Below are 19463 nucleotides of genomic sequence, written 5' to 3' on the forward strand. Positions count from 1 at the left end.
TAGATATATATTTTGAAAAAAAAATTTTTTTTAAATAGTAAGTTGTGGTGACTGCAACAACTTTCTGTTTTCAGTACTTAATAAAACTGTGATAAGCTGAGATGAATGGTAGCCCAAATGTATTCTTTCTTGTATAGGAATAGAATCTGAGGCAAGTCTCTCTAAGTTGTCACCAACCTCTCAGAAAGGAACTTCCTCAAGCTCTTCTTACATATTTCAGAAGATATCCCAAGGGAAACAGATGTGTCAGAAGTTAAAAGAACAGACTGATCAACTGAAGACTAAAGTAATACTTTTAAAGCTTGTTATAAACAATATCAGTAACCAAATTCATATATGAGACACCATGCCATTAATGAGAGACTGTAATTTTTTCACTGCAGGTACAAGAATTTTCCAAAAGAATAAAACAGGAGTCTCCTTATCATTTGCAAGACAAGAAGCTGGTAATGAATTTTATCCTGTTTTTAAAATCTTGATTAGAGAATTTGGCTTGGATAAAGACAAATAACTTTATAGTGCCATGTTTTCTCTACAGTGGCAGGAGTGGAAATGTTTTGCTAAAGATTAAACCATCTTTGTTTATGGGGGCTAAAAGAGCTTAGCATTCTGTTTCTCTCTCTATTTAGCCCTCTTTCCTTCTCAGGGGATCTATTACTTATGGCTGTTACTCCTTGCCAGTTACTCATAATTAATCTGACACCATGGGAGTTTCAAGAGGAGAACCTGTAATCAGTTATAAAGGGTGGGCCTGTCCACAGTTGATGGGTACTGGTGGATTCAGGTTATAAAAATTGCCATTGCCTGGAAATTAAATATGACTTTGAATACTCATAAAATCAACCTCGAAGCAATGTTTTTCAGATCAAAATCTTTTACTTTCACATCCTTGCTAGTTGCTGCATTGAATCAAACCATTAATTTACGTCATCACCACAGCAGTCTTGTTGTCAGTGCCAGGATCATGGGAAGTGGGGTGGAGCAATGGGGTGAAAGATAAGGCCAGGAGAACCAGAAATACGCTGACGTTGAAGATGTAGTTGAGGCCATCCGCTCATCAACAAGGGATAAGTTCAGAAGTTCTGATGTAGGCACAAGCAAGGTTTAGGGAGGGCTGTGCTTCAGAAACCCAGCAGCATGGACAAAAACCAGGGGATCCAAATGCTAAAAGACAAAGTTGATTATTTTCTCATTCATCATGTTAATTAACTCATTCATTCAACAAACATTTATCAGGCATTTTGTATGTCCCAGACCCTGTACCTGGCACTAGGAATTCAAGATGAATAAACAATTCCTTTTTCAAGTGGCTTATAGTCTCTTAGGAACAGTGGACTGGTAAACAGGCAGCTAAAATGCAGCTGGAGAAATGTTACAGAGAATGCTAATGGCAGCCTGGAAGAGCCTCACCTTTGCCAGTGAGGGGACATTTGGAAGGCTTCCTGGAAGTCACTTCTGAGCTGGGTGTTGCAGGAGGAATAGGCATGAGCTTAGCAGAAGGAGATCAAGGAGTATTCTAGAAAAAGGAAACAGCAGGTGCAGTGGCACAGGGGTGAGGAAGTGCTGCCAGCGTGAGGAGCTGTGGGCACTGTGATTTACCATACGGCACTGGGGAGCATGTGATGACACAGGCGTGGGGGAGGAGATGGAACAGGTGGACAGGGGTACATCATGAAGGCCTTTAAGCCATGCCTGAGGCTGAGTAATTGGGCAACGTTGAAGCTTTTGTTTTGTTTGTTTGTTTGTTTTTGAGACAGGGTCTCATTCTGTCACCCATGCTAGAGTGCAGTGGCATGATCTCAGTTCACTGCAACCTCCACTCCCCAAGTTCAAGTGATTCTCCTGCCTCAGGCTCCCAAGTAGCTGGGGTTACAGGTGTGCGCCACCATGCCTGGCTAATTTTTGTATTTTTAGTAGAGACGGGGTTTCACCATGTTGGTTGGGCTGGTCTTGAACTGCTGGCTTCAGGGTGATCCACCTGCCTCAGTCTCCCACTGCCTCGGTCTCCCAAAGTGCTAGGATTACAGGCGTGAGCCACTGCGCCCAGCCGCATTGAAGGTTTTCAAGCTGACAAATGGGAAGCACCATGGGGGCAAGGCTGAAGGCACAGAGATTGGTTAGGAAGCCAGAATCCAGGTAACAAGTCAGGAGGGCCTGAACCAAAGCTGGCAATGAGGATGGAGATGGGGACAAATCTGGGGGTTTAGGGAAATGGTGGCAGATGGAAAGGGCTGAATAGAGCAAGGGAAGAGGCTTGGATGAGCTCCAGATTTCTGGCTTGGGTAACCAAGGTCAGGAATAAAAGTAGAGGATCCCGTTTCAAACGGGTATGGAAGGCAAGCAGGAGGCAAGACGTCAACTTTAGTTTGGGGCATTTTGAGTTTGAGCTACCTTTGGGACATCTAAGTAGAGAGGTCCAGTAGGCAGGTAGACCACTGTTTGGATGAACAATGTAGATTTGGGGATAGTTGTGGGTTGATCCTGGAGTGGATGAGACGGGCCAGGCAAAATACACAGAGTGAGAAGTGAAGAGGGCCCAGGAGAGACTCCAGGGAAACGGCAGCTGGGGAGGAGCAGAGGCGAAGAAGCCAGGAGAAAAGAGGGTTTGCAGGAGAGGGGAGTGGGCTCAAATAAGAAGTGCATTGGATTTGGCAATCAAGAGGTTATAAGGGTCCTTGGCAAGCCTGGTTTTGAATGAAGTGGTGGATCTGGAAGCCAGATTGCAGGGATTATGAAAGGAACAACAGATAAACAAGATCTCCAGAAAGCTAGGATTTCAGGAATTGGAAGAATGCAGAATTTTAAAGGGCCGAGCAAAGCAGAAAGAACTGGTTGGGTCAGGAGCCTTCGGAAGCCTGGATGCGGGAGGTTTCTTCCTGACGTTATCGGGTATGTGGGGATCCCTGCTGACTGAGAGGAGAGTAAAGGTGGCTCCTGACAGTATCAGCCTGTGGTCTGGGACTTCCGGGCCGAGGTGGTTCAGTCTTGAAAGAAGCCAGACAGGGCGACAAGCAGCCGCCTCAGCCTGAGCAGCACCACGCAGCAGAAAGCATTTGGATTTTGGAGCGGGTGTCGCGCCCCTACTTACTGGTTACACAACTGTAGACATGTTACAGCACGTCTTCCCTTTCAGAGTTGTTATGAGAACTCAGTGAGGCACATTTCTGCCGAGAAAATTGTGCCCTATCTTCTGCAACATAACGCAATTTAAATTCCAAGATCCTGAATTATAATTCATGATTAGCTTTTATCTCTTTTCTCATTACCCTCTTTCCCTTGAACACCTAATTCCCCCTCAGGGCCTCAGCTGCCATTTTCAGGCTTCCAGTTCCTAAATTACTCGTCCTGACTTCTCATCTATAGTTCCAAATGTTTGTGTCTATCCTCACTTCGGATATCCCACCCTCACTGCAAACTCTACCTTGTCCAACATCGGTATCTTGGAGCCTGTTAGCCTTTCCAAATTCCTCAGTTTAGTCAGGTCTACCACATTCTTCTCACTTCCCAAGCTTACAAACTCAAGCGTTGTCTGTGAGATTTACAGTGTCAGTGTTCTGGCAGGGACCAGATGGTTACTTAAATGGTGCAACCGAGGAGAGTTTAACAAAGGAATTATTTTACAACAGTGTGGGCAAGGCTAAGGGAAACGAATAAGGGATGGAAAAGCATCTCCTGGAAGGACCCGTGGGGAGCTCCCCTTTGACCTGAAGGGGCAGAGGAAAAGCAGGTCCTGGAGCCTAAAGAGAGCAGCTGTCACTGTGGGACTAGCTGACAAGCCCTGTGGCTTTTGGTGGAGGGACAGAGTCAACTCCATGACGGCACAGGGAGGAAGAAAATTCTCCCATCTCATCCTCCAACACCTCTCTCCTGCTGTTGCCTTCCATTGACTAAAACCAACCAAAGCCAGGGCCCAGGGGAGCCTGTGGTGCAGTCCATGAAAGGTCAGCACAGAGAAAGACAGAGGATGAACCTGGGGAGAAATGTAAAACGTCTGCCACGCCTGCTGTTTTTTATACACCCTTTAGCCAATATGTTTCCAAACTCTTGTTTATTCATTTTTAATATTAATAAGAATTGGCTGGGAGTGGTGGCTCCAGCCTGTAATCCCAGCACTTTGGGAGGCCAAGGCAGGTGGATCACCTGAGGTCAGAAGTTTGGGACCAGCCTGGCCAACATGGTGAAACCCCATCTCTACTAAAAATACAAAAATTAGCCGGGAATGGTGGTGCGTGCCTGTAATCTCAGTTACTTGGGAGGCTGAGGCAGGAGAATTGCCTGAACCTGGGAGGCAGAGGTTACAGTGAGCCAAGATCGCACCACTGTACTCCAGCCTGGGTGACAGAGTGAGAGACTCTGTCTTAAGTAAAAAAAAAATAAGAAGAAGAATTAATAATCTGTCAAGTATGTACTATAGTCCTGGCACAATGCACATGATCTCATTTAGTTTTTATAATATGAGGCAAGGAGTATTACCTTAATTTTACAGATGTAGAAACTGAAGCTTAGAGAGTTCAAGTTTACTTCATACAATGAGTAAGTGAGAGTCTGAACTTGAACCCAGTTGTGTGTGATCCTATAACCTCACCGAGCTATGTTTCTGTCCTGGGCAACCTCTCCCCAATTCATCCCTTCCTCTCCATTTCGTGGGTACTGCCTGGTCCAGGCCCTCCAGAGCATCCTTTATGCCTGATTTAAGTTGCACTCCTTCCACTGGGCCTTGGCAAAGGTCTCTCTCTCTATCTATATATACATATATAGATATGTGCTCCAGAGCTCTGGTTTTGGTATATATGTAATATATATAAAATATGTATATTATAGATAATATACTATATATTTAGTATATATTATTATATTATATAGATAATATATTATCTATATAATATACTATCTATTTATTATATATTATATTATATAATTAAATTATATATAATTATATTATATAAAATATATTATATAATATATATTATATTATATATTATATATTATCTATATAACATATATAATACATATTATCTATATATATTATATATATAAAAAATAGAGAGAGAGAGAGAGAGAGTCTTGCTCTGTTGCCCAGGCTGGAGTGCAGTGGCGCAATCTCGGCTCACTGCAACCTCTGCCTCCCGGGCTCAAGTGATTTTCGTGCCTCAACCTCCCGGATAGCTGGGATTACAGGCATGCACCACCATGCCCGTATCATTTTTGTATTTTTAATAGAGATGGGGTTTCACCATGTTGGTCAGGCTGGTCTGAACTACTGACCTAAAGTGATCTGCCCACCTCAGCCTCCCAAAGTGCTGGGATTATAGGCATGAGCCACTGTGCCCGGCCTTTGGCTAAGTACTCTAAGCCACAGTCTCTTTTCTCAATGGAACAACATCTCTGAGACCAGGAACTGTGCCTGATGCAATTTTCCAATCTCACACTTCTAGCCCAGGGCCAGACATAGGCAGTGCTCAGGGAATGTTTAGTGACTGGGGATGTGGGACTGAAGCCTCCATACATCTTCAACATGCCCCTAACCCGCAGAGTTTAAACATTTGTCTGCCTGAGGCTGCACGTGGTGATGTCTGGAGACCCATTCACAGCTCTGGCTAAATCTTCCTGCTGTTCCTTCCCCATCTCATCCTCCAACTCCCCATAGACTGAAATCCAGGCCATGTAACTCCAGTTCCTTTTTAAGATGTGTGCCCTCAGACATACTGCTAGAGCTCCAATTTCCTCCTTTGTAAAACTGGGAAAATAAAATATACTTTACCACATTTACAACATTGATGTGTTGATTAAATAAGATGAGGAATGGAAAAATGCTTTGTAAGTAAAAACCATTCTGCAAATATACAGGATTATGAATGTCCCACTAAGGAAGGCCAGAGGCTTCTGAGTGGGTTCTGAGAGAGAAATCAGAAGTAATGGTATTTTTGAGCTATATGCTGTGAGGGTTTGTGAATGCTGAGATGACCCTTGGGTTTGTCTGTAGTTTAGATGTCAGATTCTGAGACAAAAAAATTCATGCTGCTGGGAGAAGGATGGCAGCTTCATTTTGATACTACTGTAGGGTACGGCTGCTTTGTGTTTTTGGGAAAACAATTACACACACAGACTTGCATGTGAATGATTCCAGTGACTTCACCGCTGCAGGTCCTGGAGAAACTGCAGGGACACCTTGAACTGCTGGAGCAGAACTTTCTGGCCACCAAGGACAAGCATCTGACTTTGCAGCAGCAAGTCCACAAGCACGAATCAACAATTGTCAGTGACTTTGATCCAGAAAGGTCAGGTTTAAACCAACTGTGTAAGGTGGAGGGGTCAAAGGTGATCTCCTTCAGGTGGGATTCTGATGTGGCTGCTGGTTTAGTGCTTGGAGAGTCACTGATCTAGGGTCAGCAAAAACTGTGTCACCAATGAACAAAGTGTCACCCCATGCCACAGACAGCATGGAGGACCTGTTGAGTGTAAGGTACTGTGCTGGACATTGACTCAGATGGAACACCCAAAATGAACAAATGCTTCCTGGAGCAGAGGCATTGTACCAAAATTTTGCAATTTGTTGGATATCATTATAATTGGTTTGGAGACCCAGAGGAGCCTAAGAAAACCCTAGAAAGGCTCACATGATAACCACAGAGGGCCCTCTTCTCAAGTTCCTCCTCTCCTCTCCCTCTCAGCTTTTCCCTTTCTTATCTATCTCTCCCCACACCTGCCTTTATTGTCCTTGCCTGGTTCTCTCTTCTGTCCCCCTCTTTCCCCTTCTCTTTCCCATTCACTGATAATTCCAAGGCACACTGGGCAGGAGGGGGTCATTGTAAAGTTAATGGGTGTCAGGGTGAGGGACCTACAAATCCTGATAAAGGAAAAGTGTTAAAGCTTAAAGTTAAATGATTTCTGAGTTAATTCACACTAGAACCTTGAACACACACTCGAAACTGAAGTTTCTAACTGGTGGTTTTTATGGCACTGTATTCTCCTCTCTTCATTCCAAATAATTTTAAGCTGTATTCCAGGACTCAAGGAGTGGATTCTTTCCCTATAATTTCCTGGTATAAATTAAAATAAACTATTTAGTAGGCTTAATATTTGTAAGTTCAGCCCTTTCTATTCATAGCATTTTAATATGGAATCGTTGTTGCCAAATTTTTTAATGGTTTACATTTCAGCCCTAGCGTTCTGTGGTATTTTTTTCCCCAAGGTATGGCTTTACTTTTCCAAAATGAATGGAATCTCTGTCTACCTTTATTTCAATACTGAGTAATTAGACAGTAAGGATGAGGTTTTAATATTGATTTTTTCCCAAAGGCTTTTTTGGGGGGTAGGGGAAGAAAGAACGCTGCATGCTTCAGCTATTTAAAATTAATAGAGTAAGGATATTTATTTTCCAAAGAATCTCTTGTTTGGGCAGTCATTTTAAAGACAAACTTCTGTGCACATTAAGACCAAAGTTATTCAATGTCTTATTTATATCCTAGTTACAACCACACTGTGCCTGGCACGAGTATAAATAAAAAGAACTTCAACTGCAATTACATTCCATATATGGCAGAAGCTTTCAGCATAGGCAAGGGAGGGACCCAGCCTTTCCCAAATCTCAGCTAAAGCCACCTCAGGACAGGCAAAGACTCATCAGCTCCAGAATGGTCCTCTTGTTCTCAAATAGGCATAATGTGACAAGGGACAGAATCCTATACAACCCTTGGGTTCCTGATATGTCAAGAACCTTCTAAGTGTTGAATCCAAAGGCTAATGCAGAGGGCTTTCTGGAGGGGCAAGAATTCTGCAAATTCATTGACTAGTCCTTCGTTTACATCACCTGCTGTGCTCTCATTAAAGCCTTCTCATTATTACCTTTACAAGGTAATATGCAAAAATATTTGCTTGGATTTCATGCATCTTGCTTATCAGAATGTAGTCCAATAGTAATTTGACTCTTTCACATACTAACACCAGAAGCCAAGAATTCAAGAAATGGGGTTCTACCTTCATCAGCCACTTCTCCCTGAGAGTCTCAGCATGAAATCTTATCTTCCGCTTTATAGAAAAGATCACAACTTCCCTCAAAAATGTCTCTTCCATCTCCAAATCCCCATGTTTTCACCTCCTCTCCCTTCTTTAATTTGCTCTCCAGCCTCTCTAGCCATGATCCTTGAACCCATCCCTTTCTACTACCTTGAGGCGTTGCTCCATCATTTCATTTCTTTTATTGTTATTATTATTAGAGATGGAGTCTTGCTCTGTTGCCCAGGTTGGAGTGCAGTGGCATGATCTTGGTTCACTGCAACCTCTACCTTCCAGGTTCAAGTGATTCTCCTGCCTTAGCCTCCAGAGTAGCTGGGATTAAAGGTGCATGCCACCATGCCTGACTATTTTTTTTGTAGTTTTAGTAGAGACGGGGTTTCACCGGGTTGGCCAGGCTGGTCTTGAACTCCTAACCTCAAGTGATCCGCCCGCCTCGGCCTCCCAAAGTGCTGAGATTACAGGCATGAGCCACCGTTCCCCAGGCTCATTTCTTTTAAACTTTCAGTCTCTCCTTGTCCCCTGTTTCATTCTCTTCTGCCTGCAAGATCACAACATATTTTCCTATATTTTATTCAATTATTACTTTGTTTTTTTCATGCTTAGATCTTTGTCCCACCACTTATTGGTTAGGGCAGGCTTTCCCCACTGTTTGAGAAAGCTCCTTATATCAGATACAAAACCTCCACGCGTATACAGAGCTGTTTCTATTCCATCCCATGGATCTATGTTTCTATTTCTACATTATCCACACAGTTTTAAATTATTATAGGTTAGTGTATATTTATGCTTTCTTTTTTAAAAAAATTTTCTGTTAGCTATTCTTGTACACTCCTCTTACTAATAAACTTTATAATCAGTTCACCAAGTTTCTTAATGAAATTTCATGAGGATTTTGCTTAGGATGGTATTGAATTTAAAGGTTAGGTTGGGAAGAACTGAAATCTTTGCAGTGAGTATTCTCGTCCAGGGGCATGCTTTCTTCATGTAGGTTTTACACATTTTTTGTTAAGTTTATTACTAGACATTTTATAGTTTTTCTGAGTATAGTTGACAGATGTTTTCTCTAATCGATATTATAGGAAATATTTCTATATTGTATATTCAGCTTGTACTGGGCTACCTTATGCAATTCTCTTCTTAGTGTTTTGTTGATTTTTAGTTGATTGTGTTCATTTTTAAGTATGACAATCCGTAGCATCTGAAAATATTAAGAAGCTTTTTACTCTAGAATATTTGTATTGTACTTTCTTTTCTCTCCAACTCTTATATGTCTCATTTCTTTTTCTTTATTTCATTTGCTAGGTTTTCCAGAACAATAGTGAATAATTAATGCCAGTGACAGACAGCATTTTTTTTTTTTTCAGACCAAGTCTCACTCTTGTCCAGGCTGGAATGCAGTGGCACAATCATAGCTCATTGCAACCTCAGACTCCTGGACTCCGGGATCCTCTCACCTCAGCCTCCTGAGTGGCAGGGACTACAGGTGCATGCCACCATGCCCAGCTAATAAAAAAATTTTTTTGTAGAGACAGGGTCTCCCTATGTTGTCCAGGCTAGTCTTGACCTCCCAGGCTCAAGTGATCCTCCCACGCCTTGGCCTCCCAAAGTGTCAGGATTACCGGTGTGAGCCATAAAAGACAGCATTCTCATCAATGTTACTAATAATAATGAGAATTCTCCCAGGTATGATTCAAGTAAATAAGCTTCATCAAGGAAGTTTTCTTCTATTCCTAGCTTTCTAGAACTAGGGCTTTTGCTGTTATTTAATTTAATAAAATGTTTAATCGAATAGGATTTAGAAATCTAGTTTTTATCCTTTAATCTATCAATGTAGTGGAATATATTAATAAATATTCTAATGTTGAACCACAGAATGAGTTGGGCAATTTTCCCTTTTCTTTTCATGTTCTGGAAGAGTCTAATAACATAGGACTCATCTGTTGCTTAAAAGTTTTGATAGAATTTATGTTTAGTGAACTCTGAGGTTCTATACAAATGCTTCAGGGGCCTGCATATACCTGATTTAAATTTCTCCTGTAAAAATATATGTTGAAATATATACTTTCAAACTGTAATAAATTACCTTTTAAACTATGTAATATATAAAAATTAACATACTAGAGACATTGAAATTTTTTTTAAAAGGCTTGGTAGAACTCACCCATTATCCTATTCTTCATGCCTTTTGTGGAGTAGATTTTTGACAATTTCCATTTTTCTCTGGTTATTAGTCTTTTCGTATTTTCTACCTTTTTAAAATGAATTTTAATAATTTATATTATCCTAGAAACTTGCCCAATTCACCTAAATTTTAAATGGTGTTGATATGAATTTTCCAGTGCCTTTTGATTTAAAATGTTTCCTATTTTTCCTTTCTCATTCTTAATGTTATTTGTTTTTCAGACATCCAGTGGTTTGTTTTATAGATATTTTGGAAAAAAACATGTTTTATTTTATTGATCAAATTATTTTAAGTGTCATTTATTTCTAGTAATTTTATGAATCCTGTTCTGTGGTTTATTTTATATTCCCTTTTCTATCTTCCTGATTTAAATAGTTTATTGATTGTTGATTTTTTTCCAATAATGCATTTAAGACTAGAAGTTTTCCTCAGAGTACTGCTTTAACTGCATTACATATGATTTCCTATGTTATTCTCTCATTTGTCATTGACTTGTAAGTTATGCCTAATATTCATTTTTGTTTCCTATTTAATCCAAAGCTATTTAGGTATTAAAATTTCTAGTTAAATAGGGTTTTCTTGGGGGGCTATGTTTTCGTTGTTAATGTCTAGTGATAAGAGAATGTAGGTAGTATAATTTTTAATATTTTGGATTTTCTTGAAATTTTTCTTTGTGGACTGTTACAAGGTAAATTTTTATAAATGTAACAGATTTGAAGAAAATGGATTCTCTTTGTTGGGTAAAATATATATTTATATACACATACATATATTCATATGGGTTAGAACTTGTTAATTAAATTATTCAGATATCTAATATTCTTCCTCTTTTTAAATTCACGTAAATTTCCATAGAATCACAGTTCTTAGAATCCCTTGTAAGGGACCTCAAAATCATCAAATCCGGATAAGTAAGGTACAGTATTATTATCCCAGGTTATAAGTGAGACATTGGAGGCCCAGAAATGCTAAGTGATTTGTACACGGATACGCAGCTAATGGAGAGCAGGTGAAGATCAGAGCCCAGGCTGTCAGAGAAACTATGAACAGTCATGAGGGCTCCCATTATCCTTTGTGCCAGAAGACAGGCCACATTAATAATATAAATCAGTGCTGTATTCAAGAACCGTCGTTATTAATTAGAATGCCAACTACATAGCCCAGAAGATGCCTGTGTGTTTATGTTTACTTAGAAAAGTGGAAGGTGAAATCTTCAAGTTGGAGATGCTACTTGAAGATGTTAAAGATAAAATGGATGAAAGCAAATATACTTCAGCTCCTTCTCTTCCTGTGAGTTCTCCAGTTACCCTAGATGACTTGGCCTCCACCTCCTCTTCACTCTCAAATGAGGTAATACAGCAATGTACAGCCTAATTTTGTGCCAGGAAAAATGGTATTTATGCATTTATAGACTCCTAATTCATGGATTCACTGAATTTCATTTTAATATCTCATGAAAACTTAACTTTCCAAAGTCCCATGAATTATATTATTTTAAATGGAACCAGCTTTTAAAGATTAGAAGCATTTCAAGTGTTAATTTTTGAAACATCTTTATAGTTTAGGATGTAACAATGCTGTTTAAACCCATTAAACCACTGAAGAGCTATTCCTTCCAGATGAATAAGAAAGTTTTTATAGATCATGTCTGGAAGAAATAATTTTTTTTTCTTCATAGTTTTGTACTCACCCAGGCAGGAGTGTGGTGGCACAATCTCAGCTCACTGCAACCTCTGCCTCCCAGACTCAAGTGATTCTCCTGCCTCAGCCTTCCAAGTAGCTGGGATTACAGGCCCATGCCACCACCGCCTGGCTAATTTTTTATATTTTTGGTAGAGAAGGGGTTTCACCATGTTGGCCAGGCTGGTCTCAAACTCCTGACCTCAAGTGATCCACCTGCTTGGCCTCCCAAAGTGCTGGGATTACAGGCATGAGCCACCTGAAAATAAAGAATAGCACACTCAGTGAAATAATTATTTCCCATGAATCCACTTCTGCATTTTCCTTTTCTCAAGTTAAATTCTTTTGGATTTCTACATATGCAAGATTCAGAATTCAAATCAACCACCACTGTCTTTCTACACTTTTTGCCTTTGTAGCCTCAACTATCAGAACATTCAGACTAAAATTAAAATTCTCAGAAATGGAATCATTTAAATAAATACCTTAAATTGACTCTTTAGTTTCATACAGTATTTGAAGCCACAGCCTGGGGCTGATATTCCAACTTGAATGAGGATTTTGTCAGAGGAAAGGACAAAGTGACCAAGATTATGTCAACGTTAGCCCTTCCGAAGAAGTGTTTGCCTCCTCAAAGCACTTACCTGCCTGGCAAAATCTCACTCATTCAAGTCCCAGCTCTACTGTCAGGTCATTTATGCACTCCTAGTCAGCCACCCTCCTCACCCCCAAGCCCCCCGATCCCCTGCACCTGGAGGAATTCTTGGCCCCAGCCTCTGTGTCCCCGCAGCACTGGGTCTCGTTTGTCTCTGTGACTCTGCCCTCATCTTGAATCCTGAATGTCCAGCTGAAAGCCCAGGAGAGTCGATGCTTCATAGAGGAAGCCCCGAGCCACTGCGGATGTAACAGCCCATCTCAAGGCACCCAAGCAGTCTCCAGGCTCACAGCGGCTGCCCTGCTAGTCTTGGACCTGCAGGAGTCGCGAGTCTTTGTGAGGCCACCTCAGGGTTGGCCCTGCCCTCTACCTGGCGGCTCTCTGGGTCTGGATCTGCTCTTCTTTACTTGGTCCCAAGTTTACAGATACTGTTGTGAAATGATGAGAACTCTCTAAATAACTTTGTGGTAAGTGGCCCTGGAAAGAGTCTACTGCTGGCATCCTTCATTCACTCAGCAGTATGTATTGCTATATGCTAGCCCTTTTCTAGGTACTGGGGATACAATATGAACAACAGACAAATCACCTGCCCTCAAGATGCTTACATTTCTGTGAGAGAGACACATACTTAACAAATAAGCTGAGTGCGGTGGCTCACGTCTGTGATCCCAGCACTTTGGGAGGCTGAGGCAGGCGGATCATGAGGTCAGGAGTTTGAGACCAGCCTGGCCAACATGGTGAAACACCGTCTCCACTAAAGATACAAAAAATTAGCCAGGTGTGGTGGTGCACACCTATAATCCCAGCTACTTGGGAGGCTGAGGCAGGAGAATCGCTTGAACCTGGGAGGTGGAGATTGCAGTGAGCCAAGATTGCGCCATTGCACTCTGGTCTGGGCGACAGGGCAAGATTCCATTTCAAAAAAAAAAATTAAATTAACATATAATTATTAAATGTTAAAAGCATGGTGCAGAAAATAATAATACATTCTGCATGACTCTGAAGCCAGACTGCCTGGGTTCACATATTGGCTCTGTCACTTATTAGCTTTGTGATCTTAGGAAAGTTATGCAACCTCTCTGTGCCTCAGTTCTCTCTTCTGTAAAATGGGGATAATAATACTTGCTTCACGGGGCTGTTACAATGTTTAAATGAGGTAATATAAGTAATGTGCTGAAAATAGGGCCTGGATCACAGTAAGCACATTACTCCTGTAATAGTCATGTAATAGTCATGTAATAGTCATGCTATCATGACTATTAAGTAATGGGATATGACCAAAAGTAACTAAATGCAGAAGGTTTGAATTACTAAGGGAGAAGATTTTTCAGAGAAGGTGAGATTTGGACTGAGTCTTGGAGGATGAGAAGGCAGCTAGGTAAGGAGCTGGGGGAGACGGGTGGGGACGCCAGGCAGGATGTTATGGTGTCTTACGGGCACTGTAGGGATGCTGAACTGATTTTGAGTTACCTCCCGTGGGACTGTGGCTCTAATTCAAGTCCTTTTGTGTGGCTCTCCAGGTTCCCAAGGAGCACCCTGGCCACCCTCCTGGGCCTCGAGGCTCAGGTGGGAGTGAGGCGACAGGGACACCCCAAGGAGGGCCGCAGGAGGCCCCCAAGGAGGAGCTCTGTGAGCTGACCCCGCAGATGTGAGTTCTCGCCCTGCAGCCCCAGCAGACACAGGACACAGCAAGAGGCCCTTTCCTCATACAGCCTCCAGAGGGGCCCACGGGGCTCCCACAGGAAAAGCAGTCTTGGACCACGAGTTACAAAGCCTGGGAGCCTGGCTCCTCACCTGCCCCACCAGCAGGGCCTGGCTAGCCTCTGCAACCCTCTGGGCAGAGATCTGAGGGACGGGACGGCTGGGGCTGGGGGACAGGGGGAGAGGTGAAGGTCAGATGGCCACACGAGGCCCACAGCACTCTTTGCCTTAGGTTGCTCGCTCCCACCATCCCAGGGGTGCTAAATTAAATTCCCAATGACTCTGCCAGAATAAAGCCAAATGATTCCAAATAGTGGAGCTCCCGGGTAGCTCAAGAACTGATTCTAAAATTCAAACTGCTTTTTTTTTCTTTTTAAATTAGTTACCTAAATGGTCATTATGGAGATGCAACTGTCCAGAACCAGCCAGACCAAGTGGCCATGAGGCTGTCTTCTAACTCTGGGGTAATGTCCTGCAGCCACGGCCTGGCTGGGCTCTTCTCATTGTTGGTTCTTTAACTAAAACCAGTGTTGCCGAATGTGACTGTGAAATTGGCATAATCAAGATCATCTGCCTCTTCCTAATGGCATCCTTGGTGTCAGTGCTGGTGATGGCTGGTACTGCTGACAGTTTCTGACTTTCGGCACTCCTGAGAAACTTGGCAGGCGTACCTAGACCGGAGCGTCTCCAACTTCGCTAAGCCTACGAATCAGCTGCAGATCTTGTTAAAATGCAGGCTCTGATTCAGTAAGTTTGGGGTGAGCCTGCAATTCTGCATTGCTAACAAGCCCCAGGTGATGCCAAAGCTGCTGGTTCTGGTCTGGGGACCACACTTGAAGTTCCGAGGGTCTAGAGATTATTTCATTTTGAATGAATGGGAAATGCTGGGATTAACAACCCTGGGGTCTTAAATGATAGCAATATTATAATAAGCAGTAAACAATGATATAATAATTCTGTTGGCTCAGAGCTTTACAGTTTGCAGAGTCTTTTTGTTGAGGAAGAGTAATTTAGAAAGGTGAGATTTGTTCAGGGTAAATGATAGGCGATATTAAAGCCCAGGTCTCCAACTCAGGAAGAGGGGCACCTCCCTGCATTCTGCTAATGTAAATCTGCCTTAAATGTCAAGTGCAGGAGTAACCCTGTAAGCTTAGCAGTGATAAAATAAAAAAAAAAAAAAACCAAACACACGGGAAAAATGGATGAAAAAACCCTTTTTAAAAAATTATAAAACTGATACATGCTTATTACAAAAGAAATGAGAAAATAAAGAAAAGTGTAAAGAAGAAACTTCCACTGAGAAGAAAATCAATGCTAATTTTTTTTTTTTTTTTTTTTTTTTTTTTGAGACAGTCTCGCTCTGTTGCCCAGGCTGGAATGCAATGGTGCGATCCCGGCTCACTGCAACCTCCACCTCCTGGGTTCAAGTGATTCTCCTGCCTCAGCCTCCTGAGTAGCTGGGATTACAGGCATGTGCCACCACGCCTAGCTAATTTTTGTATTTTTAGTAGAGAGGGGGTTTCACCATGTTGCCCACACTGGTCTAGAACTCCCGACCTCAAGTAATACACCCACCTCAGCCTCCCAAATTGCTGGGATTACAGGTGTGAGCCACTGTGCCTGACCCATTGCTAATATTTTAGTGTATTTCCTTCCAGTCTTTTTTTCTCCTATATATACATTTTGGCCAAACTATATATATATAGTTTTATGCTTTTCATTTAATGTTATATTTTGAGCAGCTCTCCACATCACTTAGAATAAACCTATCACTTCATTTTTGATGACTGCACTATATTTCATTATATTAATGTACTCTGACACATTTAGACAATCTCTCATTGATGGACGTTTCATTTTTTCCAGTTCTTTGATATCATAAACATTGCTTCAGGTAACATCATTTGACATGCAAACTTTTGTAGTTGATCATTTCTTTAGAATAAAACCCTAGGATTGCAGTTAATGGTTCAAATGGTACATGCTGAAAATTCTGATAATCTGGCCTTTAGGAAGGCCGTGGGGGTTTTATAGGCTGAGGGCGTGCGTGGGAATGTTGGTGTCTCCAGTTTGAGCCTACCCCAGACATTTTTTTCTTTTTCCAACTTTTGCTAAATGCATAAGTGAAAACTGATATCTCATTATTTTAAACTGGCTATTTTTGAAATTCAACCTATTTTCATGTTTCTTGGCCACTTGCACCTCCTCCTTGACAATACTGATATTTTAAATTGTTTACAAAACTGAAACCATAGTCAATTAAAAAAATGTAGATGGACAACTGAGAAAATATTAAGAGCAAATAATGTTCATTGCTGAGAACTTCATTATATCAAATGCTGTGACAAATTCCCCAAGGAACAGAACTGTGGTTAAGAACACAAGTATACTGGCCGGACGTAGTGGCTCACACCTATAATCCCAGCACTTTGGTAGGCCAAGGCGGGTGGATCACTTGAGGTCAGGAGTTCGAGACCAGCCTGACCAACATGGTGAAACCCTGTCTCTACTAAGACATACAAAGATTAGCTGGGTGTGGTGGTGTGTGCCTCTGGTCCCAGCTACTTGGAAGAGAGGCTGAGGTGGGAGAATCGCTTGAAACTGGGAGGGAGGCGGAGGTTGCAGTGAGCCAAGATTGCGCCACTGCACTCCAGCCTGGGCAACACAGAGAAACTCCATCTCAAAAAAAAAAAACAAAAAACAAAAAACACAACATACCAGTCAGATAGGTAAAAGTTCAAATCCCAGCTCTCCTACTTACTCATGATGCGACCTTGCCAAGTTGCTTAAATCCTCTGAGCCTCATATTACTCACCATTAAAATGGAGACAATGTGCCAGGATGGCTGGAAGTATTAAAGAGACTATAAAAGAAGCACCTGGCACATCATGAACAACTAACAAATGGTAACAGGAAAACACGGAAACCCTCCAAGAAAATTAATGGACAAAGGACATGAGCTAAAGTCACAAGTAAGTCCGGGCGCAGTGGCTCACGCCTATAATCCCAGTACTTTGAGAGGCCGAGGAGGGCGAATCATGAGGTCAGGAGCTTGAGACCAGCCTGGCTAACATGGTGAAACTCTGTCTCTACTAAAAAAAAAAAAAAAAAAGTAGCTGGGGATAGTGGTGGGCACCTATAATCCCAGCTACTCAGGAGGCTGAGCCAGGAGAATCGCTTGAACCCGGGAGGCGGAGGTTGCAGTGGGCCGAGATTGGGCCACTGCACTCCAGCCTGGGCAACAGAGTGAGACTCCGTCTCAGGGAAAAAAAAAAAAAAGTCACAAGTAGGAAATACAACCAATAAATCAACATCTAGTAACAGACTTACTTCCTTTCGTCAAGGAGGAAATGCAAATTAACACAAAAAGTGACCCCCCCCCCCCCCGCCTCATTCAATTAGCAGAAACATTTTCAAGTGGTAATTCCTGATGCAGAGGAAGGTGTGGTCAAACTGAGCCGACCACATTGTTGGTGGCTGTGAAATCTGTACAACTTTTGTGGAAAGCCATTTGGCAATATGGGTCATCACACAAACATGTTCGCAACCTTTGGCCCAGACATTTCCTCAGGCAGTAATCCAAGATGTGGAAAAAGCTATGTGTACAATGATACTTCTGCCAGTTTATAATGATGGGAAAAGTACATTTATTTTTTACTTACATAAAGGGTAAGACCATAGTCAAAAACACAGTGGGTGGTATCAGCCCTCACAGGTCAGTGGAGTAATTGTTTTGTGTTAGAAAGGGACATACAAGCAAGCATTTAGGCCCCCAGACAGTCCCTAAACCTTGTTTTAATTCATAGCTGAATCTATTTCTTTGGAAAGGCTTTTAGAACTCTACTAGCCAGTGGTCAGATTAATAGACCTAAAAATTATGTTCCTAAATCTGTTCATTCTCTGGTGAAGCTTGGAGTAATTTGAAACTAAGGGAAACATAAAAAGGGGAAAGTATTCTGACATCTGTATACCAGATTTTAAAATCTGTTTAGAGGAGGAAAGAAGCAAGCCAGGGTGGAAACTTCCATTCTTCAGTCCAGGACGTGAGAGATGCAGCCCCAACTGAGTGAGACATCAGAACTAAGGATGGGCTCTTTCTTCTTTTCCTCCTGTCCCCCTGCGCCTCCGTTTCCCCATCTGGAGGAGAGGTTTGGCGAGTCTCTCTCTCTGCCTGACGTGGCAAGTTCAGCTGGACCTTAGCTGCTTGCTGGCCTGTGCGCGGCGTGAGTCACATCCTCTCTAACATCTCCATCCGTGTGCTTTGTGACGCAGGAGGACCCCAGGTGCACTCCAGGAAGGCAGGATTGTGCAGAGACGACGGCACCCAGTCCGAGCTGTGCCTTCTGTCGCAGGCTCCTTGAATGGTGAGGGCTTCTTGCGGCTACATTCCCAGGGTGGGTTGGAGTCAGTCCTGGCATAGTAACTCCAGCGAGGGTGGGCGGCAACTAACTGAGGCCGCTGGCTGAGTTACAGAGTCACAGATCTCAGGCCTGGGCACAGAGCCCAGCCTCCCTCTTACCCTACAGATCCGGTAGCAGTGGTCCTCAACTGGGGAGAACATCAAAATCACCATGAGAGATTTTACAATCATGCACATGCCTCCACCCAACCTACTATCTCAGCATTGCCAGCGGTGGGGCTCTGGTAGGAATAGTGCTTTTAAATCTCCCCAGGTGATTCGGGTAAGCCCTGTTGGTTAAGAATCATGGTTACAGCCCACGGAGGGTGGTCCTGTAGGCTTTTGAACATTGCCCACGTGGGGGAATCTTATCCTGTATAACAAACAGGTCCCACCATCCCTACTCTCTCCTTATGATAAGCAAAAGTCTTCTCTGTTGGGTTTCATCTAAGCCCCCCAGTCCCAGGAACAAGCCTCATCCCTCTTCTCAGGGCTGACTTCTTCCCATTCCTAAGCACTAAATCTTCCAGAGCTAACAAGCTGTAAATCATGTCAAATCCTCAGGAGAAATTCTTTGTTTTTGAAACACCCATTGGTGCAACTATTAATCTGTGTCGATTCAGTATCATTTATCTGAAGCTTCTTTCAGGTAGCGAGAGATGTTACCTCTAAGCTCACTGTGGACTCCAGCCAAAGCTTGGCTCATTGACCTTTGGAAGGTCGAGAGTCAGGGAGGCAGCAGGTGTTAAGCAACCACTATTATATGTACGTAATGAACTCTAATAGAAGCAGATGACCGGGCCTGAAAGACTGAGGCTTCCTGTTAGAAA

General features: G+C 42.5%; 1 protein-coding gene across 18 annotated transcripts in view; it reads left to right on the forward strand.

Moving 5' to 3' along the window:
* Positions 1 to 19463, forward strand: part of LOC105489223 (AKNA domain containing 1) — a 70935-nt gene that overhangs the window by 8909 nt on the left and 42563 nt on the right. For 12 of the 18 annotated variants that reach the window (XR_011606278.1, XR_011606215.1, XR_011606300.1 and 9 more), the window contains exons 4-10: positions 138 to 286; positions 384 to 446; positions 6145 to 6278; positions 11392 to 11548; positions 14054 to 14181; positions 14617 to 14698; positions 18507 to 18598. Coding sequence is in view for 14 of the 18 variants with exons in the window: in XM_011753915.2 (XP_011752217.2) it covers positions 138 to 286; positions 384 to 446; positions 6145 to 6278; positions 11392 to 11548; positions 14054 to 14181; positions 14617 to 14698; positions 18507 to 18598 (805 nt within the window). In the remaining 4 variants the exon portion in view is untranslated. The remainder of the gene's footprint in view (positions 1 to 137; positions 287 to 383; positions 447 to 6144; positions 6279 to 11391; positions 11549 to 14053; positions 14182 to 14616; positions 14699 to 18506; positions 18599 to 19463) is intronic. The other 6 variants (XM_071067496.1, XM_011753927.3, XM_011753922.3 and 3 more) reach the window with 1 other exon arrangement.

Source organism: Macaca nemestrina, chromosome 1 (assembly GCF_043159975.1).
Source record: "Macaca nemestrina isolate mMacNem1 chromosome 1, mMacNem.hap1, whole genome shotgun sequence".
Taxonomy (NCBI): domain Eukaryota; kingdom Metazoa; phylum Chordata; class Mammalia; order Primates; family Cercopithecidae; genus Macaca; species Macaca nemestrina.